The sequence below is a fragment of the Acanthochromis polyacanthus genome, chromosome 16 (genome assembly GCF_021347895.1).
Source record: "Acanthochromis polyacanthus isolate Apoly-LR-REF ecotype Palm Island chromosome 16, KAUST_Apoly_ChrSc, whole genome shotgun sequence".
In the NCBI taxonomy this organism is placed as follows: Eukaryota; Metazoa; Chordata; class Actinopteri; family Pomacentridae; genus Acanthochromis; species Acanthochromis polyacanthus.
The window spans coordinates 12,009,354-12,034,117 of record NC_067128.1 but is presented as its reverse complement, the minus strand read 5'-3'; the positions used below and the strand labels follow the sequence as shown (position 1 = coordinate 12,034,117).

Here is a 24,764-nt window from a genome sequence, read left to right as displayed (position 1 = left end):
AGTGATGTGTTCACCTCCAGTGTTTTATGAATCATGTGCAACTTGTCTGTTGTATTTGTAGCAGTAGCAATAAATTTATCAATTGATTGTATGTTTTTAAGATCTAATCAATGAAAATGTAAAACCTTTTCCATGACAGGACTCTGCATGACCTTTCAGAGTAGTAATATCTACTATGCTTGATCTACAATACTAATATACAAGAAAATGCATACAAAATGGTCTAAATATAACAAATTTACGTTTATGTACCATTACATGCCAAAATTTAGAAATCATATTGAAGCTATCTGACTGGCAGCAGCAGACAGATGCACTGAGTTCATTACCTGGAGTCAACATCCTGTTCTCCATCTGTGGGACGCCCTCTGTTGGCTGAGCGCCATGGAGGTTTTGCAGGAACCAGGCTGATCCTTATCAGGACCTCCAGGATGCCTGATGAGTCCAAACAAACAGCTCCTGGGAGAAAACACAGATACTGAGAGCAGGAACTCAGAAATCCCCTTTCATGCTCCTGGAACTTCCTCAAGGACTCTCTGCCTTCCTCCAGGAACATCCCATCCCTCTTCAAGGACTCCTGGAACATCCTGAAAAACACTCAGCAGCCCCTAGAGGACTTACAGAGCCACTTCACTGCCTGTTGAGGGACCAAGGACTACTTGAAAATCCTTGGAAATCACCTCAGGTCTACGTGGAATCTGTTGCTGCTCCCATGAAAGATTGTTCTGCTTTTTCACCCTAAAAAAAATCCTCCACAAAATTAAAGGTCTTATATTCAGTGAAGCATCAAAACCATTATTCCTACCTTTCTGGGCTTGGGAGATCCATTTTGTGCATTTAGTGTATATAGGAATGGCAATAAGTTAAATTTTGGAGAATATCTACATTACAGTCCTGGATGTCCACACAGGCTGAATTTGCACAGAAAGCGTGACAGACACCCACTAAAAAACGCACGGTGAGGGAAATCTCCAGCTTTAACATGTTTACTTTGATCCCGAGGCTTTGTAAATATTGATCTTGTGATTCAGTGCCTCTAAACGCCAATAAAACCCCGATAAATATCGATTACATTCACTGTAATGATATAACAATTGAAATTGAATTGAAGTAACGGCCAGACATCGGTGGGCGGGAACGGTGACAATTCTAAAGCTGTGATTGGCTGACAGCGGCGTGGAGGCGGGAGAGGATTTAACAAGGACAGCGGTGATTGGTAGAGGGCGGTAACGTTGTGCGCATGATCAGCCGGTTAATAAGAAGCCGGTTTGGTGGTTCAAACAGAGAGAGATGTTGTCAGGCTGAGCGGAGCTCCTCTGCAGGAGACCGGAGAGATACGGAACCAGTGAGGGGAAGCAGCCGCAGTGTCTGTCGGAGCCCACCGCGGTTCGTTTGAAGCATAAATTAGGACCATGGTTCAGCACACGGAGCATGGAGGGACGGGCATTAACATTGTGTCCCGCAGCGAGCCTGACCCGGAGGAGAGTGAACTGCTGGCGGCCTCGGCGTGTAGCCCCGTGCCGCTGAAGCCGGACTGGTGTAAAACAGCGACCGGTCACATTAAACGGCCCATGAACGCCTTCATGGTTTGGTCTAAAATCGAGAGGAGGAAGATCATGGAGCAGTCACCGGACATGCACAACGCGGAGATATCCAAGCGTCTTGGAAAGCGCTGGAAAATGTTAAAAGACACCGAAAAGATCCCGTTTATCCGGGAGGCGGAGCGGCTCCGGCTCCAGCACATGGCGGACTACCCGGACTACAAGTACCGGCCCAAGAAGAAACCCAAGACGGACGGGTGTGCGTTTCAGGCGGGGAAGCCGGCAGCTCAGTCTCCCGAGAAAAGCAGCGTCAGACCGGTTAATAAGAACCCGGCTGCCGCTGCTGCCAAGAAATTCTCCAAGTTGAAGCCAAGTAAGCCGGTGGTCGGGCCCAGCAGAGCGGGCAGCCACCTCCCGCAGCACCAGCACTCCGACCCCCGGTACCGGTACGTGCTGACCACCAGCTTTAAAACCAGCAAGCCGGTTAAACGAGAGTTTACGGACGACGAGGAGGAGGAGGAGGACGAAGACGATGATGAAGACGACTCCGAGGAGGAGCAGGAGTTTAAAGCAGAGGAGGAGGATGTACCGTCCTGGTACAGCCTCGCCAAAGTGTCGCCCAGCCTGAGCTCCGCCGCCGCCGAACCGGAGGGAACCAGCGTGTACGAGTCCTCCGGCCGCCTCTTCTACAGCTTCAAGAACATCACCCGGCAGGGCGCCAGCACCTCCTCCTACCCGGCCTCCCTCTCACCAGCATCCTCGTCCCGTTCCGGCTCCACCTCCTCCTCCTCCTGCTGCGGGGAAGACCTGGACGATCTCCCTACGGAGGGGGCCGACTTCACCATGAGCTTCCTGGGCGGCTTCCACCCCTCCTCCGAGCCGTGGAACTCGTCCTCCAGCTCGAACCCGGGGAACCTGAGCCTGTCCCTGGTGGATAAAGACCTGGACTCTTGCAGCAGCGAGGGCAGCCTCGGGTCCCACTTCGACTTCCCGGATTATTGCACCCCGGAGCTGAGCGAGATGATCGCCGGGGACTGGCTGGAGGCCAACTTCTCAGACTTGGTGTTCACTTATTGATCCCACGGAGGAGTTATCTATCGTTTTGCATCTGCCTCGTCTGCCCCGGAGCCGGTTCTGGAGGTTCTGGAGCTCCAGAGCCAGTCAGGGACCGGGGTGGTGTGGCTGCTGCCCGGGCTCAGTGCTCGGGGGGGGCGGAGGGCGTTTGGTCTGGACTCGGTACTTCGAAATGAAATCACACCAACAGGGTTTTATGGATTTAGTTTCTGTTGCTCGGGTCTGAACCGGGACCCGGACTATGCATTCCCACCCAGACCCACCAATGAACACTAATATCAGGAGGTTTGTGTTGCTGCAGGACTCTTTTATGTGACTCTTCTGAGTTTCAAACACCTTTTCTTATTTCATGTGTTTTGGGTTTTCCAGCTCCTTGGAAACCCAAGTGGAGCACAGGTATGGCAGGAAACATTTTTTGATATTTACATAACCAAACATACCTCATCTTTTTAAAATATCCAGAAATAAAACTATTTTCAGGCATATTTTTGTACAGTCAAAGGGAATGTCAGGCACTTGTTCTTCTTCTTCCACTGTTACTCCGAATATTCTTTGTTACTGAGCATGTGAGGGTTCAAATCCCAGCCAGCCTGCCTTGCTTTAATGCCTTGCAGTTGTTTTAAAGGATGTACAGACAGACCTTTACTGGTTACGTTGGGAGGACTGGTCAGATCCAGGATTGTATATGTTGTGTAAAATAGTTAAAATTTAGGCCTTTGTGTATTTGGGTGCGAGTGAGTTCCTGATGGCAGGAGATAAACTGGATTTTCTGTTGCTTCTTATTTTTGTATCACTTCATCAGCAGCACATGTTTGTTTTTGCTCATTATTTTTTGTGCAATATAAAAGAAAAGAGGAAAAAAAAAAAATAAAAAAATAAAGGGCCATCCCGAGTTTTTTTGTAGCACAAGGGAAACTGTGTGAACTTGTCCTTTATGATGAAGTCTGTATGTGACACTGAATAAATCAGCTGGAACTGAGTCTGATCAGCTGCTTGGTCTGATTATTGATGCTTTAACACACCACTGCTAATTGGATGTTTCTTCCTGCTTTCATTAAAAACAATGGGCTCTCATTGGCTGTTTTATGTGATATTTTACATTCTCCCTGTCAGTTTTTAAAAGCAGAGGGTTGTTTATCAGCTGATCCGGAACTTTGAGTCATATCATGATGTAATATTTTCTTGATGTAAAATGTTTCACTGACTGTTTTCAGAGGCAAGGGTCCATTGAGTGGCTGTTCTGGGGCTTTCAGACATCTCACTTCGTCTTCATCAGCAGGTAAAGCTGTCATGGAAACGCATTTTACATTTTTACAGCTGTTTGCAAAGCAGTGTCAACTCAGAGGTTCATCAATTTAGTATTTCTCTTCCAGAGCTTTCACTCATCACATGACCTTCATGTTTTAAATTTGTACATTTTGCAAGCACTTTTTCATTCTAGTTCTGTTGTGTTTTCACATTTCTACAGTTTCTTGGTTTAAGGCATTTCACTGGTTGCTTTTAAATGTATATTTTATTGTTTTAAACTGACAGTCTCCTCTAAAATGTTAATTCAGTAGCTGTATGGGAGCTCTCAGTCACATCACCAGATCTTCAACAGATAAAGTGAAACATGCAGACTTAAATGTTTTTTCTAAGCTCTCATTTCAAAGTTAGTTGTTCTGTCAATAAGAAAAAAGAATCCCAAAGTATTAAATCAACTACATGTCTGATTAAAGTTCAGACACATTTTATTTTGTCATTTCAATCCTTAAGCTCAGTATTTCTATGCAATAACTTTAACTTCTTCACTCAAAAGTATTTTTTATTATCAACTTTTCACTTTTTATGTCTATGTTTTGACTTAAATATCGTTTTTTATTATGCACAACTTTTACTTTGTTCCTTTACTTGTTCACAGCAGATTAGATAACAGCACACAAGGCTTTTGCCAATAAAATTTGGGCCACTTTAAAAACTTCTGAGACCTCAGTATAAATATTTATTCTGTGGGACTGAATGCTCCTCTGTTCCAGAACAAAGGTAAACCAATACCTTCCCTTCACACAAAGCAGAACAAACAGTAAAACGTCTTTTAAGTTAATGAGTTTCTTTCTCGTTGACACATCTGACAGACATTCAGACGAGTCGTCCAGACGTCTGATAAATCAGATTACTGTGGATGTTTGCAGCCTGTAACACCATTCAGACTTCCAGCACAGTAAAGTGGGATTAAGGCAGATTTAAGATGGTAAACAGCTGATATTTAAGAAGATTCAGTGGTTGGTAGCTTCAGAAAAACAACTGATTTTTTTTTTAAACTTGAATTTGAACCTATATTGTTTAGTTTTGTCCTTTTTTTGTCTTTTTACATATTAATTTTGACAATTTTACACCTTGTTTTGGACTTTTTGTGTCAAAATTTTAACATTATAGCTCATTTTGTACTTATATTTTCATATGTGGCACTTGAATTTTCAGTTTCACCTTTTATTATGTACTTTTATGTCACATCTCCAGCTTTATAAACTGAAAACAGTCTGTAGAAAAAAATAGATAAATAATCCTAATATTCAAGATCATAGTCTTTATATAATTTAGGCCATCATTTTGACTGTCACCAGTGGATGTCATAATAAAGAAGGGATAACTGGAGCTACTGCAGTTTTTATGAAGACATGAGAGTCAGATTTTGTGTTCTGATGGATGAAAACTGAAGATTCTTAAGAACACGGAGAAAACAGAAAAGAAGATGCCTGATGGAAAATGTTAAACCTTTTATTTCAGTCTAAACTCCAGGTTCACTGTGAAACTTTAGACTGCACCACACAAGAATCAAAGTAAGCCAGAAGCACTTAAAATGCAGGTTAAACATCTTCAAACTCCATCTGCAGATGAAACTCGCAGTGTGATGTGTACCTTGAATTGATGGGTTAAAGTCCTTGGTTCACTTTTCAGCGGACATTCAGTCTGCAGGTGAAGTCGACGGACTCTCCGTCTGAGCTGCAGAACTCCAGACTGCCTCTGTTCACCCATGATGCAAAGCAGCAGCCTTGGTGGAAGTCTGATGGTTCAGGGGGGGTCGAAGACTGCAGGCTTCGTCTGTTTTCACAACTGCTGCTGATTATCAGGAGGCTAAGTGGAGTATGTGAAGAGATTCAGCACAAAGCAGCCGTCAGCAGAGCTTTGTTGGTTGTTGTGTGTCTCTTTGTGGTTGTTTTGTATCTTTTTTGTGGTCACCATCTGTCTCGTTGTAGGTATTATGTGTCTCTCTGTAGTTGTTTTGTATCTTTGTATTTTTTTTGTGTCTTTATGGTCATCTTTTTGGCCACTGTGTGTGTCTTTTTCTCTTTGTGATTGTTTTGAGTCTTGCTTTGGTCACCCTCTGTCTCTTTGTAGTTGTTTTGTGTCTCTATTGGTTGTTTTGTGTCTTTTTGTGATTACCTTCTGTCTCTTTGTAGTTATGTATCTCTTTGTAGTTGTTTTGTATGTCTTTATGGTCACCTTGTACACACGTGGACAAAATTGTTGGTACCCCTCAGTTAAAGAAGGAAAAACCCACAATTCTCACTGAAATCACTTGAAACTCACAAAAGTAACAATAAATAAAAATTTATTGAAAATCAGATAATCAAAATCAGCCATCACTTTTGAATTGTTGATTAACATAATTATTTAAAAAAAACAAACTAATGAAATAGGGCTGGACAAAATGACGGTACCCATAACTTAATATTTTGTTGCACAACCTTTTGAGGCAATCACTGCAATTAAACGATTTCTGTATTTGTCAATGAGCGTTCTGCAGCTGTCAACAGGTATTTTGGCCCACTCCTCATGAGCAAACAGCTCCAGTTGTCTCAGGTTTGATGGGTGTCTTCTCCAAATGGCATGTTTCAGCTCCTTCCACATATGTTCAATGGGATTCAGATCTGGGCTCATAGAAGGCCACTTTAGAATAGTCCAACGCTTTTCTCTCAGCCATTCTTGGGTGTTTTTGGCTGTGTGTTTTGGATCGTTGTCCTGTTGGAAGGCCCATGACCTGCGACTGAGACCAAGCTTTCTGACACTAGGCAGCACATTTCTCTCCAGAATGCCTTGATAGTCTTCAGATTTCATCGTACCTTGCACACTTTCAAGACACCCTGTGCCAGATGCAGCAAAGCAGCCCCAAAACATTACTGAGCCTCCTCCATGTTTCACCGTAGGGACAGTGTTCTTTTCTTCGTATGCTTGGTTTTTGAGTCTATGAACATAGAGTTGATGTGCCTTACCAAAAAGCTCCAGTTTGGTCTCATCTGTCCAAAGGACATTCTCCCAGAAGCTTTGTGGCTTGTCAACATGCATTTTTGCAAATTCCAGTCTGGCTTTTTTATGAGTTTTTTTCAGCAGTGGTGTCCTCCTTGGTCGTCTCCCATGAAGTCCACTTTGGCTCAAACAACGACGAATGGTGTGATCTGACACTGATGTACCTTGGCCTTGGAGTTCACCTTTAATTTCTTTGGAGGTTGCTCTGGGCTCTTTGGATACAATTCGAACAATCCGTCTCTTCAATTTGTCATCAATTTTCCTCTTGCGGCCACGTCCAGGGAGGTTGGCTACTGTCCCGTGGGTCTTGAACTTCTGAATAATATGAGCCACTGTTGTCACAGGAACTTCAAGCTGTTTAGAGATGGTCTTATAGCCTTTACCTTTAAGATGTTTGTCTATAATTTTTTTTCGGATGTCCTGGGACAATTCTCTCCTTCACTTTCTGTTGTCCATGTTCAGTGTGGTACACACCTTTTCACCAAACAGCAGGGTGACTACTTGTCTCCCTTTAAATAGGCAGACTGACTGATTATGAGTTTGGAAACACCTGTGATGTCAATTAAATGACACACCTGAGTTAATCATGTCACTCTGGTCAAATAGTTTTCAATCTTTTATAGAGGTACCATCATTTTTGTCCAGGCCTGTTTCATTAGTTTGTTTTTTAAAATAATTATGTTAATCAACAATTCAAAAGTAATGGCTGTTTTTGATTATTTAATTTTCAATAAATTTTTATTTATTGTTACTTTTGTGAGTTTCAAGTGATTTCAGTGAGAATTGTGGGTTTTTCCTTCTTTAACTGAGGGGTACCAACAATTTTGTCCACGTGTGTATCTTCTTGTGGCCACTGCATCTGTCTTTCTCTTTGTGGTTGTTTTGAGTCTTGTTTTGGTTACACTCTGTCTCTGTAGTTGTTTTATGTGTAGTTTTGTGTCTCTTTATGGTCACGTTCTGTGTTTCCCTGTTTTACTTTGGAGTTGTTTTGCCTCTCCTTGAGGTCATATTTTGTCTCTTTGTAGTATTTTTGTATCTCTTTGTGGTTGTTTTGTGTCTTTTTGGGTCACCTTGAGTCTCTTTGTAGTTGTTTTATCTTTTTTGTCTCTTTATGGTCACCTTGTGTGTCTTTCTGCTGCTCTTTTTAGTTGTTTTATGTCTATTTGTGACTATTTTGTGTCTCTGTTGGTTGTGTCTTTTTGTGGTCACCTTCTCTCTCTTTTAGGTATTTTGTATCTTTGGTGAATGTTGGTCTTCACAGTCACCTTGTGTGTCTTTCTGCTGCTTTTTGCAGTTGTTTTATGTCTATTTGTTGTTGTTTTGTGTGTATTGGTTGTTGTGTGTCTCTTTGTGGTCCCTTTGTGTGTATTTCTGTCCTTGCAGTTGCTTTGTATCTTTGTTTTTTAGCAACATGTGGTTACTCAGTGTCTCTGTAGCTGTTTTGCATCTTTGTCATTTGTCTCTTTAAGGTCATTTTGTGTCTTTTTGTCGCCACTGTTTGTTTTCCTGTTTCTCTTTGTAGTTTTTGTGTCTCTTTGTGGTTGGTTAGTTGTCATTTAGGGTCATATTGTGTCTCTTTGTAGTTTTTTTTTGTCCCGTTGTGGTCACTTTGGGTCTTTTTGAGGCAATTTTGTACGTCTCCCTGTTTTCTTTTTTTAAAATAATTGTTTAGTGTCTTTGTAGTTTGTGCATTTTTTTGTTTCTTTATGTTTACTTTTTGTATCTTTGCTGCTACTGTGTCTGTGCTTGTTTAGTCTTTTCTTTGTGTCTCCTTGTAGTTGTTTTGCAACTTTTTGGGGGTTTTGTCCATTTGTGGTTGTTTGGCATCAAACTGGCCCTTCTGTGTCTCTCTGTGGTATGTTTCCTGTTAGCAGGTTTTTGCTTTTCATCTCTATGGTTGTGTTGCATCAATTTGTGGCCATTTGAAGTCTCTTTGCAGCTGCTTATGTTGTGTTTTGTTGTCGGCCTGTGCATATGCACTTATTCTTATATGGTAAGAGTGAACCAGGATGGAAAAGTTGCAGCTGGGCAGAAAAAGCCCCAACAAAAACAAGCTTAAACACGCCATAAAGCTATGTAAGCCAAGTGGAGCTGCAGACTCAGCTGATAATTCTTCATGACCAGAGACTCCTGAAAATTAAACTTTCATTTTGTTTCTTTATGAGTTCTTATTATAAAATATAAATTATAACTGCTCCAAGTGAAAATGTGATGGTGTAAGCTGTCTCCCACAGTTCTCTTCACAAGCTGTTTTCTGCCTACAGCTCCCTGTTTCTGTCTTTCACTAATGGTTTAACACACATTTGAGAACACTTGACCTACATATTCAGAGACCATATCAGATTGAGTCAAGGGAAACAGCTTTATTCAGCAGACTGAGTTCACACATTGTGGGAATGCTCTAGTAGATGTAACCTACAGAAGACACCACGTCTTTAACTCTGTAAATGAAAGCAGGACTGATTTAGGAACATTTACACAACAAATTAAATATACTGAGCAAACTAACTACATATAGTTAATAAATGTTATACCTAAATACTGCATTCATATTTTGTGGCTGCACCATTATTATCTTTGTTGGTAGCTGATGTTAGTTTCAAACAGCTAGTATTTAATGGTATCAGCTGCTGGCCTATTGCTTTTAAAAGTACAAATATACATTTAAACATCACAGAATTACCTTAATTTACAACAACTAGCAATATCCTATTTCACTTGAAAAGCCTGTTGGTGTTATGATGACTACTAGCTTTTAATGTATTAAACATGAAACTCTCATTTTTTGCTAACTAATGTTAAGGTAGCTACAAACAATAGGCATTTTTGATGTTAGTGTTTGCTGATGCTAGCTAGCTAACAGCTAGCATGGTAAATGGTAAATGGACTTGCTCTTATATAGCGCTTTTCTACTCATCAGAGTACTCAAAGCGCTTTTACAACAATTGCTCCCATTCACCCAGACACACACACATTCACACATTCACACACTAATGTGCAGGTTGCTAATCAACCTGCAACATCAGTCAGTATACATTCACACACCAGTGGAACAGTCACTGGTAGGCAATTCGGGGTTCAGAATCTTGCCCAAGGAAACTTCGGCATGCAGCACATGACTAGGCGAGAGCGGGAATCGAACCGCCAACCATTCGATCATTGGACGACCCGCTCTACCACCTGAGCCACAGCCGCCCCGCATATATTTCTGTTCTTAAATAACAAGACATGTTTAGTTTAAAACAAATAGGCCTACTGAAAGTAGGCTGAAACTGTTAGCTAGTGTAGCCTCACAAAACTAGCATAATCAGTGTTATGGTTGTAGTGTACAGCTAGTTAACATATCATAGCAAAACAGTTAACATATCCAACATACTATCATGTGTGCCACTGATGTTACGTTAGTTTAGCTAACAGGTGGAAGTATAAGCCAATCAAGTTTGATTAGCTTAGCACACAAAAACTGAATGCTGTTTCAAAACACAAATAACAAATAGCTAGCTTTATTAGTTTCATTTTATATCAATGTTATGGTGGCCATACTATGCAAACTCATAAGGGCTAGGTGATGTTTTGGTAGCTAAACAGCTAGCAGTCACAATAAGGTTACACACGATTAGCTAACTGTGTATGTTGTGCCAAATATATAAAAAAGACATGCTAGCCTAGCTTCGGAAACTGCTAGCCTAGCTATCAAAAGAGAATGTTACTTCTTGTATTTATTTCTTGAACAAGTACAGGCATAGAAAATACAAAAACATGGTTTTAGCAACTGTTAGCAATGAGCTATTAGTTGACTAAAAACTAAGTGTGTGCTGTAATATAATAAAAACAGAATTTAAATAAAGCTTAAATAAGGCATGAACAACAACAATTCGTTTGTTAATTCATGTATTTTACTAACTAAATAATCAATTTAGATATGGTTTAAGCAAAAATGTCAAATATTTGCTGTTTCTAGCTTCTTAAAAATGAATATTTAATGCTTTTCCTTGACCAATGTGAAAGTAAAGAGAATATGCTTAGATTTTGGATTGTTGAACACACAAAATGAGACAAAAAAAATAAATAAGAGACAGAAATCCTGCTGAGAGAGGGATGTTTTCAGCAATGTACATGAACCTGTCAGGTTTTTGATGCAGCTCAGAGTTTCAGAATGACGAGTTAGGGGTTAAAGGTCATAATATTATCACCAGCCGCAGTGAAACCACACTGTGTGACTGACGGGTCAATATGAGCAGGCTGTCGTCTCTGGATCAGTTTAAAAGCCTCTTTAAGGCCTCGATGACAGAGAAGCTCATTTTACCTTCAGCAGGACACAAAGACTCAGTGTTTGGTAGCAGTGAGATCATAGAGCAGAGACCGCATCAGAAATATCACCGGCATCAGATACCATCGAGCATCATCACCTCACCTTGGTAAAGTTTATTTGTTTGCAGAAATGCTCCTGATTAGCTGCTAAATGTGCAACACAAACAGGATATTGTAGGTTTTATGGAAGATTAACAGGAGAGGGATACTGTGTCTTCTTTGTAGAAATAATTTTTAGAAACAATAAGATTTCAAGAAAGAGAGGATTAACATGACAGCAGAACTGGAGTCAATAATCCCTGTGGTCATTTAACTCATCGTTGTGGATTTTAAACTTCATTTAAACCTGATCTTTTCTCATTTACTAAGGTTCCCAGACAGAAAGGTGGCTTTTGGTGATAATGGGACTGTGATCAGATAGTAGCTAGAAGTCCTAATGGACTGTGGTCATGTTGTGTCTCTTTGTGGTTGTTTTATGTCCATTTGTGATCCATTTGTTTCTCTTTGTGACCATTTTGGTCTGTTGAGCCTTCTGGTCCAAGTTTGTGTGTGACCTCACAAATGCACTTCTGGAAGAATAGTCAAAAATTCTCATAAACACACTCCTAAACCTTGTGGACAGCCTTCCCAGAAGAGTTGAAGCTGTTGTAACTGCAAAGGGTGGACCGACGTCATATTGAACCCTATGGATTAGGAATGGGATGTCACTTACATTCATATGTGAGTCAAGGCAGGTGAGCAAATACTTTTGGCAATATAGTGTATCTCTGTCATTGTTTTGTGTTTCTTTTTGATCATTATCTGTCTCTTTGTGGAGGGTTTTGTTCTTTTGACAGTTGTGTGTTTGTGACAGTTTTGTGTCTTTATAGTAGATGTTGTGTGTATCTGTAGTCATTTTGTTCCTCGTAGATGTTTAATGTGTTTTTTGTGGTAATGTGTGTGTCTCATTGTGGTTGTTTTGTACGTCATTTTGTGTCTTGTGAATATTTGTGTCAATTTGTGATTGTCTTAAATCACTGTGGTCATTTTTCTTTAGTTGTTAACTCTGTGATTGTTTTGTGTCTCTTTTTAACATTTTCTCTCTCTTTGAGGGCGATTTTGTGTTTCTTTTGTCAGTTATGCCTTTGTTTGCCTTTCTAGGTATTTTTTTTTGTATATCTGTGATTATTTAGTGTCCCAGTTTGGTCATTGTAGGTCTCGTCTTGGCCGTTCTGTGTCTTTTTTTAAAATGTTGTGTACATTTTGTTTCTCTTTGTAGATATTTTGTGGGGTTGTGTGTGGGGAGGGTGGGGTTTGAGATATTTGCGGGTCTCTGTATTTGTTTTGTGTGTCATTTTGGTTGTTGTGTGTTTGTGTTAAACATAAGTCTCCTTGTGTTTTTGTGTCTCCTATTGGCAGTTTTGTATACCTTTGTTGTCATTTTGGGTCTCTTTTTGGCCATTTTGTGTCTGTTTTTAGTCATCACTTTACGTCTCTTATTGGCCTGTTTTTGAATTCAACGCTAGATATAAATGTTAAAACATCAATATGTGTGTTTGCAGTTACTCCTCACTGAGTGTGATTGTGAAAATGTTATTGAATGTTATATTCTATGTGACACCATGGATTTTCTATCATTGTGAGGACCTTCACTCTCATTCCGAGCTCCCCGAACTCTGAAATCAGGTCCCTTATAAGGTCTGTCTTACAGCGAGGACCAGACTAAATGGTCTAACATTCACATTGGTCCTCACAGAGACAGAAAAAGATGTAAACAGACACACACCCTCAACCTGAGGTCATGGAGGGGGGTACAGGAAGCCGGCGCTTGGCCCTGTCTGACCTCGTCTGATTTCTGTGTGTGAACCAGTCCTCCTAGTTCATCAGAGTGAAGCACAACTAGGCAGAAAACCGCCACAGGGCTGATTAAACTTTCAAGAAAAGGGAGGATATTTACAAGATTAACTCCATCACCAGGTTTTATTGATCACTGAACTTCATCCAAGTTTAGTAAAGAGAAAAGAGTCAGAATCTGAGCATTATTTGTCGTTAAAGCAAATCTAGTTACTGTTGAGTTTCACTTCAAACATCCAGTGCAGTTAAATCCTGCATCAGTGGCAATGTCATGATACTGAATCAGTTTTTGTAGCAGCTCTATTTTATGTCAGTCCTTGTGTGTCCTTCTACATTTAGCCAAAATGTCTGTGTGAAATCTCGAGTCTGGCTCGGTGTCAGCGTTAATGCTTCTGGGTCGACTGATTGATCGAGCTGCTAAAAAAGTTTCAAGGCAAAGTCTTCGTGTTTCAACTTAAAAATGTGTCAGCTTCAGCTGGAAAAATAACACTGAAACTTTCTGCAGCACAGCTTGACTGCAATTACACACCTGGTAATATGTTTAATTGTAAGGTGTACATTTATAAGAAAAATAATATTATACACAGTAAAAAAAATTAAGAAATAAACTCCATAAAAATACTTTATTTATTTATTTTTTTACATGACATCATGTGCATTTTTTGGGATTTGAAATGTTTGTCGAAAGATATTTACGTGTGTAAATACAATGAAATTACCTGTAAACTATAATGCAACAATGCAAATAATCAGGCACAATACTGCAGAAAAGGGCTGATATTAGATGTGTTTTATTATGCATTTTATAATACGTCTTATGTAAAAAAAAAAAGAAGAAGTAAAAAGTTTCTAACTACCATAGTAATTAGTAATTTAGGTTCAGATTGCAAGAATCTACAGTTCATTTCAGATCACATTAAGTGTAACATGAGTTTTTAAATTTACATATAAATCTAATTTAGCAGATCTTTAGTGAACTTAAACCTGATTCTGACCTGAATCCTGGTCATCTTCATTTTGTTCCACATCCGCTGCAGCACAAAACTGACACATCATATTGTTTTTGGATCTTAAATCTTCAGAAAATGATCATTAAAATCCACTATAATGTGGTAACCTTATGTGTGCGATTAGAAAAAAATACCTTCCTCAAATTACCGGGCTTTGCAAAAGTTCTGTTACACTTGTTGAGACATTCACGAAAATGAACATAAAGATTTTTTGGTGCAATAAGATAAAACTTTTGGGTTGCCACATTTCTGATTAATATTATCATGAACACATATATTGAAATATTTGGAAGATAAAAAACAAATTATTGCACAAAAAATATTTGTGTTCATTTTGCTTGCATTTTGCAAGTGTAACAGAACTTTTGCAAAGCCCGGTAAATACTGGTCACCAAATACATACATTTTATTTTCTATTGTACATTGTACTACTACATGTGTGCTATGTACAGTGAACCAGCAGTATGAAGGAGAAGGAGTGGAGGAGTTTGTGTTGTTGCTCATTAACTTGCTCAGACAGCAGATGGAGAGTTGAACGCCTGCTGAGAGTGTTTGTGTTCATGCATTACTATTGTTGTTGGGGACATACAGCGATCAAACACCTGATTAATATGTTGGAGGTCGCTCCTCATGCTGCCAGATTTGGAGGTCAGATCAACACTTGGAACTCGTCGTCTTTGTTGGGTTCCTCGAGCTGTTCCTGAGCAGTTTCTGTGGCGTAGTGTTGTGCTGCTGGGGGAGGTAACTCTGGTGTAGTCGCCATGAGTGTTCCAAGAAGAGAGACACTGATTATTGGCTTGGCCAATATTTTGCAATTTCTGATTATTGGTATTGTTGCTTTTATTGACAGATTATCAATCAATTAAATGCGGTACTTCAGGTGTGAGGTACTGCATTTAATTGACTGTCCATATCACTCTGAGGCAGGAGTGTCAAACTCATTTTAGTTCGGGTTCCACATTCAGCCCAATTTGATCTCAGCTGGGTGAGACCAGTAAAATCACAGCATAATGATTTATAAATAACCACAATTCCAAGTTTTTCCTTTGTTTTTGTGCAAAAAAAGTACATTTTGAAAATGTTCACTTTTAACAAACGATCTTTTTACAAAATATTCCAATTAACCTAAAATTTCATTAGAAAAATAAATTTAATTTCAAAAACATTGTGCCTCAGTTTATCATTTACATGTTACAACTTAAAGACCACAGAGTGTATAACTTTATGATCAAAATGACAAAAGCCAGTCAAAAAAAAACCCCTCCAAAAAACAACAAAAACGAGACACAAAGTAACAACATATTACACAAATTACAAAAAAAAACCACAACATGACACAAAAACTGACAAAAGCTAGAAACAAAACGACAAAAAAACAGACAAACAACACGAGTAAGACAAACAGGAAACACAAAACGACAAAAACAAGAAACAAAACAACTAATAAAGCAAAACAAAAAATGACAAAATATGACAAAAACAAGACACAAAACGACAAAAGAACAATGAGCAATAGCATATTTTACTTTATGATCAAAACAACTTGTCATGGTCTAGAAATGATTTTAAATTTACTGTTTTACAAATTTAAAATTTGCAGTTAATGTCTTCTGTGTAATTTTTACACTTTACAAAGTCGTCCAATGGGTCCTTTTTATTCCCACTAGCCGCATGTTTGACACCACTGCTCGATGGTCTTTAAAATGTCTCTCAAGCAAAAACTGAACAAGAAAAACAAACCGTTGTCACAAACCAGGAAATTAGCTTCTTTCATAGTCACTGCAGCTATTTGTGGAGGGCTAGCGGCTAAATTAGAATGCAAATTACCCTGAAAAAGAGTCGGAAAACAATAATAATTTTTTAAGATCTGGACATTAATAGACAATAAAAGTGATAAAAATGTAAAATATTAAGAAAACACAGAAGAACTGCAGGAGACAAACTGATCAATAAAAAGACAGAAAAAGATGAGAGCATCTTAATTTAATCCTATCCATTTGGCATATTCAGTTATTGTCATTCTAATTAATGTAGAAGCCAAGTTATGAATGTCAGGTTCTCTGTTATCACACGCTAAAACATGAAATCTATGTTGGTTCCAAATATGGCTTTCTTGATCACCAATCATCAGCATCTGTAGCAGCCGTGGAAAAACCCGTATTGGTTGATCCCTAGTGCTTATTCCTACTCAATCCCTAGTCTGCAGCAGAGCTTAAGAGGGTGCAATGTGTCAAAGTAACATCCACAAGAATGCAGGACTCAAAGTTTTCGCTGTAGAACTTTGTATCGTAACAAAATCATCAGTATTATTCATTTCACCTCTCAGTAGCTTCAATGCTGTGACTGAACACTCTAAGTTCACACTGTCGCGAGGACTTCACTTCCTTTTGGGGACACAGAAGCTTGTTTTAAGTGTTGGTTAGATTAGAGTCGGAGTGGGGTTTGGTTTAAGTTATATTAATGAAGGGGCAGACTTTGAGCATTTGGCTTGGTTCTGGGCTTCAGATTAGAACCAGATTTGAGTTTAGTTTAATTTATGAGTCATGCACTGTGTGACCACAGTCCTCACAAAGACAAACTAGTGTGTGTGTGTGTGTGTGTGTGTGTGTGTGTGTGTGTGTGTGTGTGTGTGTGTGTGTGTGTGTGTGTGTGTGTGTGTGTGTGTGTGTGTGTGTTTCCTGCTGGGAGGCTGCAGGCTGCTTGTTCTGGTGTTTTTAATCCTTTTAGTGTGTGACTGAACGATATCAGCAGCCCACTGTGTCCTTATTCCATCATATTTCTTTATTAACCAAATGTATTCTTTCTTTGTGTTTTCATTTTTATATTTTATCATTAATATAACTCCACGCACAGTCCAGATGTCTGCATGTCGGGTTAGCTGGTGATTCTAAACTGGCATGGTTGTCTGTCTGATACTGTTAGGCCTGCAGTGGGCTGAGGTACAGTTTCTACAGGACAGAGTGGGTTTAACTAATAGAAGGATGATTAATCTGAATCTTCTCTTAGGGAAATTTGAATGTGGTCAAATGGAGATCAAACAGCAACTGCTTTGGACAGATGACATCTATGAAGTTTCATATAATTTCATGTGACAATCTGAGTCCCATATCTGTCCTCAGCCTGCACAGTTCAGCTCAAATGTACAGACAGTTTGAGTTTATTGTTGAAGAAAACATGAAACTCCCCATTAACAGAGTTTTCTAGTCTGTATGCCACAAAGCTGGATGTGGTTTCTTCTTGAGCTTTCTCTTTATTTCTATCAGTTTTTTCCGTCCGGGGTGAAGCAGCAGAAAGAGTCGACTGCTCTCACAGTAATCAGACTCGTATCAGAGGAAATGCTGAACCGATCGGCCCGGTTTTCCGTCTCTGCTGCTCTCTGATCAGATGTTTGGCATCAGATCAAAGGCAGCGTTAGCACTCGCCTGGATCCTCTCCAGCCTGATAAATCTGTGGATTCTGCTCGGGATAATTGAGACCAACACCGTGGCATTCTGGGTAATGAAAAGACGAGGTCGTGCCGAGGTCAGGGGGTAAAAATAATGTCAAAAATGTGTCTTTCTGCCAACAGAAGGGTCCAAAAAGTCATCCTTATTAGGATATGAGGAAGTAAAGCATCAATAAATCCACTATAGACAGCTCAGAAGCTGCTTGGTAATCCTTCGTGTTTTTAAGTGTCCATCAGTGTTGCAGTGATCCAGTAACAGCTGTCTGTACATTTTTGATATTCTGCAACGTTACAGTTCCTGTTTCTGTAAAGGCTTCCCTGTTTACACAAACACAACTTTGAACCTTTCATGTAACTACTACTATCTCACTACTTTAACTCCTCTCTGCAGCTGTTTTCCCGCCTCGGCTGTAAAACAGGAAACTGCTTTTCAAAATATGGAAATGAACAGTGCCGAGAATCAGATTATCAGCACAAAGCCGGACAGCGGGGAGCCGCCAGAGGAGGAGAAACTGGGCAGTAAATGAGAGGACAGGGAGGATTGTGGGAGTATTTCCTGTAACCCCCAGCAGAGTCGGAGTGACAGAATTGGCTTATTAGGATCATTGATCACTGAAGCAGTCTGCGGGGTCCAAACCACAACCTTTACACACAGTGAAACAACAGTGTCTGTTGGAAAGCCATTCAAATGACTGAAGAGATGCAAAATGCCCGCAGGAAAGAAAAATAATGAACACAGGGATGCAAAAACACCACAAAAAGACACAATCAGAAACATAAAAACACAATGACCAGAAAATCACTAAAAACAGCCACAAAGCAAATAAAATTTACCAGAAAAAGACTAACAGAAAACCTAAAATAAAGTTCGTACAAACTGAAACCAACTGCAGAAACAAAAATTCTTTACAAAAAGTCAAAAAACAATTTGAAAGAAGCTAAAAACAGAGAAGCGAAAATGACTTCAAAGAAAGAAAAGAAGAAAGATACACAAAATGACTAAAGAAGTTAAGATTCAAAAGACACAAAAAAAATACTAAAAAAAGCTAAAAACACAAAACGACATTGAAATGACTCCAAAGAAACCAAAAAAGATTCTAAAGAAACAAAAACCAGCTTAAAAGAAAGTAAAAATGACTCCAAAAAACTAAAAACAACTCTAAAGAGAACAAAAAAGCTAAATATGACTCAAAAGGAACTAAAAATCACTCTCAATGCGTGCTTCGTTGACACTGCAGGTAGGTGGCTAATTCGCTGCATATGCTAATATCGGAAGCTGACATTAGCAGATAAACAATGTTTGTTTCACTCTTTACACATCTGGTTTTGTGTTGTTTCGTTTTTAGCAATGCTAACAGTGTAACTCATGACAGTCTCCACTTCAGGCTAAAACAAACCCATCAGGATATTTAGCGCCACCATCAGGTCAACATGTTGTCCAACACTTTGGTTTTCACCAGAATGTGTAGAACTGATGTCTAGTCAGCAGCAGCTGCGTTTACTACTAATTAGCTAATGTTAGCATGCTAAAACTCCAATCTAACATGGTGAAAGCCTGCTTAATATGTTAGCTTTGTCACTGTTATTCTGAAGCCAGAATATTTAAGTTTGCTTTGGCTGCATTTTAAGGCATCTTCAGTTCAGCTCCTTAACAGAAAGCAGCTTCAGTCCTCGTTGATTTGGCTTCAGACTGAATGAAACCTGCAGTCCAGACCATAAAAACGCAGCCTCAGATGTGATCTCTGACCTCCTGATAATGATGGAGTCCAGCAGCTGTGATGCTTTTTAATCCATCCTGATTCCACCCTCTTATCTGCTTCCTGCTGCTATTTGCATATTTTCACTGTACCTTAAAGGCTCTTATCTGCAGAGGCCCGGCAGGTCAGGAGGGCAGTGACGTTCGTGCTAATTTTAGATGTCATTTTATCTGAAACATCTCATCAAAACAGCAGCGAGCTTTTATTCTTAGTTCTAAGAGCGTCAAATGCTGCAGCTCACAGGGTTTACATAAGTTCACTGTCAGCTGTGATGCATTTACTGACATTTCATTAATGTGTTCACTTAATGTTATATGCACAGACATTACAACTGTGTTGCTTTCAATGACTTTTCCACAGTGATGCATTCACTTACTATTTTCTACACAGACGTGCAAATGGTGATGTGTTCACTTACTGTTGCATGCAGTGACTTTACAACTGTGATGTGTTTAAATTTAGTAAAGGTCGAGGTGATGTGCAGTGAAGCTCATTTGGATGACGATGCGTTCACTTGCAATGCATATTTTGACACACATTTGATCATTTCACTAAAGTGAACATCTGAAAGTCCTGTCGATGCTCCAGTTTCATGCTTTACCATTTGACCTCCTACATTTCCCACAATGCCTTACAGAATCCTCTTCACTTTTTTGGCTGATGGACGACAAAGCAGCTGAAGAAAAAAATGACATTTAATCATTAAATAGAGAAAATTATGGAAACAAATGAGTTTCACTAGTGTTTCAGCTGTGTGTCACCACAACCAGCCACCTAATGAGTGAATGTGTAAAATAGGTTTAATTATATGAATGAATAAATAACTTTCTTTCTTTCTTTCTTTCTTGCTTGCTTTCTTTCTTTGTAGATTTGTACCAACATTTGAAATTGCACATCTGAGACTGAGTGGCTTTCACATGATTTTTTTTTAAGTTTTATTTTGCTTCTGTTTTTATTTTTGACTGCAGCTGACACAAAAAATATGTTTTCCATTCTCATTCCTTTACAGTGGTTTTAACAAATCAACAAGGTACATATTAATGTCAAATTGTCTAAATCAGAGAGGAAGGAGTCATATGAAATTAATTTAATCAAGCAATACTGGAATCAACAGACAAAACAGACATTTATATTCAGTTCGGAATAAAAAACGTACATGTAAAATAGAACAGTTAACTTCTAGAAGTTTATTAAATTCTTATCTTGTCTAGTTTACTTAATTTAAATCTACACACGTGGACAAAATTGTTGGTACCCCTCAGTTAAAGAAGGAAAAACCCACAATTCTCACTGAAATCACTTGAAACTCACAAAAGTAACAATAAATAAAAATTTATTGAAAATTAAATAATCAAAAACAGCCATTACTTTTGAATTGTTGATTAACATAATTATTTAAAAAAACAAACTAATCAAACAGGCCTGGACAAAAATGATGGTACCTCTATAAAAGATTGAAAACTATTTGACCAGAGTGACATGATTAACTCAGGTGTGTCATTTAATTGACATCACAGGTGTTTCCAAACTCATAATCAGTCAGTCTGCCTATTTAAAGGGAGACAAGTAGTCACCCTGCTGTTTGGTGAAAAGGTGTGTACCACACTGAACATGGACAACAGAAAGCGAAGGAGAGAATTGTCCCAGGACATCTGAAAAAAAATTATAGACAAACATCTTAAAGGTAAAGGCTATAAGACCATCTCTAAACAGCTTGAAGTTCCTGTGACAACAGTGGCTCATATTATTCAGAAGTTCAAGACCCACAGGACAGTAGCCAACCTCCCTGGACGTGGCCGCAAGAGGAAAATTGATGACAAATTGAAGAGACGGATCGTTCGAATTGTATCCAAAGAGCCCAGAGCAACCTCCAAAGAAATTAAAGGTGAACTCCAAGGCCAAGGTACATCAGTGTCAGATCGCACCATTCGTCGTTGTTTGAGCCAAAGTGGACTTCATGGGAGACGACCAAGGAGGACACCACTGCTGAAAAAAACTCATAAAAAAGCCAGACTGGAATTTGCAAAAATGCATGTTGACAAGCCACAAAGCTTCTGGGAGAATGTCCTTTGGACAGATGAGACCAAACTGGAGCTTTTTGGTAAGGCACATCAACTCTATGTTCATAGACTCAAAAACCAAGCATATGAAGAAAAGAACACTGTCCCTACGGTGAAACATGGAGGAGGCTCAGTAATGTTTTGGGGCTGCTTTGCTGCATCTGGCACAGGGTGTCTTGAAAGTGTGCAAGGTACGATGAAATCTGAAGACTATCAAGGCATTCTGGAGAGAAATGTGCTGCCTAGTGTCAGAAAGCTTGGTCTCAGTCGCAGGTCATGGGTCTTCCAACAGGACAACGATCCAAAACACACAGCCAAAAACACCCAAGAATGGCTGAGAGAAAAGCGTTGGACTATTCTAAAGTGGCCTTCTATGAGCCCAGATCTGAATCCCATTGAACATATGTGGAAGGAGCTGAAACATGCCATTTGGAGAAGACACCCATCAAACCTGAGACAACTGGAGCTGTTTGCTCATGAGGAGTGGGCCAAAATACCTGTTGACAGCTGCAGAACGCTCATTGACAAATACAGAAATCGTTTAATTGCAGTGATTGCCTCAAAAGGTTGTGCAACAAAATATTAAGTTATGGGTACCATCATTTTTGTCCAGGCCTGTTTCATTAGTTTTTTTTTTTTTTAAATAATTATGTTAATCAACAATTCAAAAGTGATGGCTGATTTTGATTATTTAATTTTCAATAATTTTTTATTTATTGTTACTTTTGTGAGTTTCAAGTGATTTCAGTGAGAATTGTGGGTTTTTCCTTCTTTAACTGAGGGGTACCAACAATTTTGTCCACGTGTGTATGAATTTTGCTAATTTCTAGTGAACTGGATTCAAGATTTCTCCTTTTAGCTTCACTTTAGAACTTTCAAAATATGAGTTACTTTATTTTCAGGCAGTGTGACTTTTAAAGATGTGTTTAATGAACAGCAAAAACTTCACTCAACTTATTAAATCAAGTTCATAGTAAACAAAACCAGCAGTTAGACAGACTTCCCAGGATGCACTGCTGAGTGAAAACTCCCCAAAGCCTCTTCTTTATTGTAGTTTAACCCTCCTGTTGTCTTCATTTACGGACACCAAAAAATATTGTTTGAAAATAATCCAAAAATTCAGAAAAAAAAATCCCAAATTTCTGAAAATTGGCAAAATCTTCAGGAAGAATATTCCAATAATTCCTTAAAAAAAATTCTCTTAAAATTTTTATTTTAAAAAAATCCTCCAAATTTGGCAAAGACGTTCTTGGAAATTTTTTCAAAAAAAATTGTAAAAATATTCCAAAAAAAGTAAAAATATCTAAAGTTAGTACATATATATAATCAGTAAATTTCTAATATTTCCACTTTTTTCTTTTTTTGTGAATGTTCTGAAGATAAATTTTTAACATTTCTTTTTTCCACCAAAAAATGTTCAAAGATTTCCGAAAAATGTTGAAAATGTGGACATCAGAAGTTTCACTGTGAATATATATATATATATTTTCCCCCCACATTTTCAAACTTTAAACTGGGTCAATTTTGACCTGCAGGACGACACGAGAGCTAAAAAAACAGACAAGGTGGAAACTTTCAGTTCATCTTTAATACAAGTTCAGTTAACTTACGGAGGTTTTGTTTTACTAATAACAGAAACAGTCCCTGCACTTACAAACAGTATTGTTTATTTCTCTGTAACCAGGAGCAGCAACACAGATGTCTTTGTAATGAAAACATTCTTCAATAGTTTATGCTGAAAGTTCTCAATATTAAATGAAGAAGTCCTTAAACTTCAAAATGTAAAAGAACGAGTGTGTCCGAAGCAACTATGTGACCAGTCGTTTGTTGAAGTTGCTTTTCAGTTGATTTATCGCAGCCAGTTTCACACGTTCATAAAATGATTTTGTACTAACAAATCAACCGAAGTGCAGTTAACTCTCATTTTTAAGGCAGCAGCTGAATGAATTTAAAATAACTGCGCTGTGGAAGAAAAGGAGAAAGAAGTCAATCATGATATAGGTTGAACTGAATGATCTTTAACAGGAGTTGATCAGTAGTTAGGTCTGCACCTCAACTGTTATCAGTCTGTAAATGAACTGTACTCTGTTAATTATAGAGATTTTTCTTCAGTTAAGTTACTTACAGACATAGAGATCCAACGATATGCAAGTGAACAAATCAACATATGTGAGGTGAAAGTTCAGCTGCTGACTGGATCATTGCATGAATAAGGAGGAACTCTTAATATGCTGCTTCTGTATAATTTTAATGCAAGATAAACATACAAATGTAGTGTTGTTATTAATATTGCTATAATACAATAGGAGTAATGTTAATATTTATAAAAGGGTGAATGTCAAAATTATTACATTGGGTGTTAAAGCCCCCCTCAGTCAGTAGATGGCGCTGTTGTCCACACAATCAACACATTTTGAGGAACCAGCACACTTACACACAAACATGATTTCATTCAGCAATAAATGGCTCTATTAAGGAGATCGAGTGGGAAAAGTTCTCTCCTTTCTTATGTTATTAGTGCACCCTCTAATTGGGAACGTTTGTGTTTCTGAGATCTGAGAAGGGAATTAAAAGATGCCTGAAGAGAAGTATTGTTTTTACTTGTTAATTGCTATTATTATTATTATTATCATCATCATTTCTTTTATTGCTTAGTCAATATATGGTCCATCTGGATGGAATTTTATCAATTTTTTGTGTTTATTTCATTAAGTATCTCCGCTGGCATCAAGGGAAACCTAACATGTGCTGAAGTCATTAATCTGTGTGCATAAAGTAGTGATTTATAACTATTATGTATGTTCAATTTGATTGCTTACATACAGAGACAGAAAATGCTGCTTGGAATGGGGATGTAACAGAGACAGACACAAGTTCTTTTACCTGACAACAGAAGATCTTGTGGAGCTGGTGTAGATGTATGTATGGAGGGTGGGAGGCATGGACTCTTCTGCTTTTAATGTTTTTAAATGTTGTAAAGCACTTTGTGTTGCATTTTAATAGTATGAGAAGCGCTATATAAATAAAATTTGATTTGATTTGGAGCAGCTACTATAAGTTCACTGTCAGCTGTGACGCATTTACTGACATTTCATTGACGCGTTCACTTAATGTTGCATACAGAGACATTACAACTGTGCTGCTTTCAATGACTTTTCCACAGTGATGCATTCACTTACTATTTTCTACACGTGTAAATGGTGATCCGTTCACTTACTGTTGTTTGCAGTAACATTACAACCGTGATGTGTTTAAATTTAGTAAATGTTGATGTGGTGTGATGCATTCACTGCCAGGGAGTGAAACTACTCCGAGTTAATTAAACCAACTCAAATCAGCTGTTGTGAAACTGAAAACTCAGAGTTTTCTATCTCAGAGTAGATCAACTCAGAGTTGAGGATGAAACTCAGAGTTTCTTGAACCTGCTTCGTGAAACAGGCCCCAGG

General features: G+C 38.7%; 1 protein-coding gene and 1 long non-coding RNA gene across 2 annotated transcripts in view; one reads left to right on the top strand and one right to left on the bottom strand.

Annotated features, from left to right (window-relative positions):
- Positions 1 to 1,259: 1,259 nt before the first annotated feature.
- sox11b (SRY-box transcription factor 11b) lies at positions 1,260 to 3,595 on the top strand. Its single transcript, XM_022221329.2, has one exon. The coding sequence runs from the start codon at positions 1,413 to 1,415 to the stop codon at positions 2,616 to 2,618; it is 1,206 nt and encodes a 401-aa protein (XP_022077021.1). The 5' UTR covers positions 1,260 to 1,412; the 3' UTR covers positions 2,619 to 3,595.
- A 2,714-nt stretch (positions 3,596 to 6,309) lies between these two features.
- The window catches only part of LOC127537670 (uncharacterized), a 122,116-nt gene continuing 103,661 nt past the window's right edge, over positions 6,310 to 24,764 (bottom strand). The window contains exon 3 of the long non-coding RNA XR_007947459.1: positions 6,310 to 6,636. This is a non-coding gene — a long non-coding RNA (uncharacterized LOC127537670). The remainder of the gene's footprint in view (positions 6,637 to 24,764) is intronic.

What these genes read in the sequence shown, in the direction of transcription:
- sox11b (XM_022221329.2), top strand. Translation starts at nt 1,413, where the DNA reads ATGGTTCAGCACACGGAGCATGGAGGGACGGGCATTAACATTGTGTCC.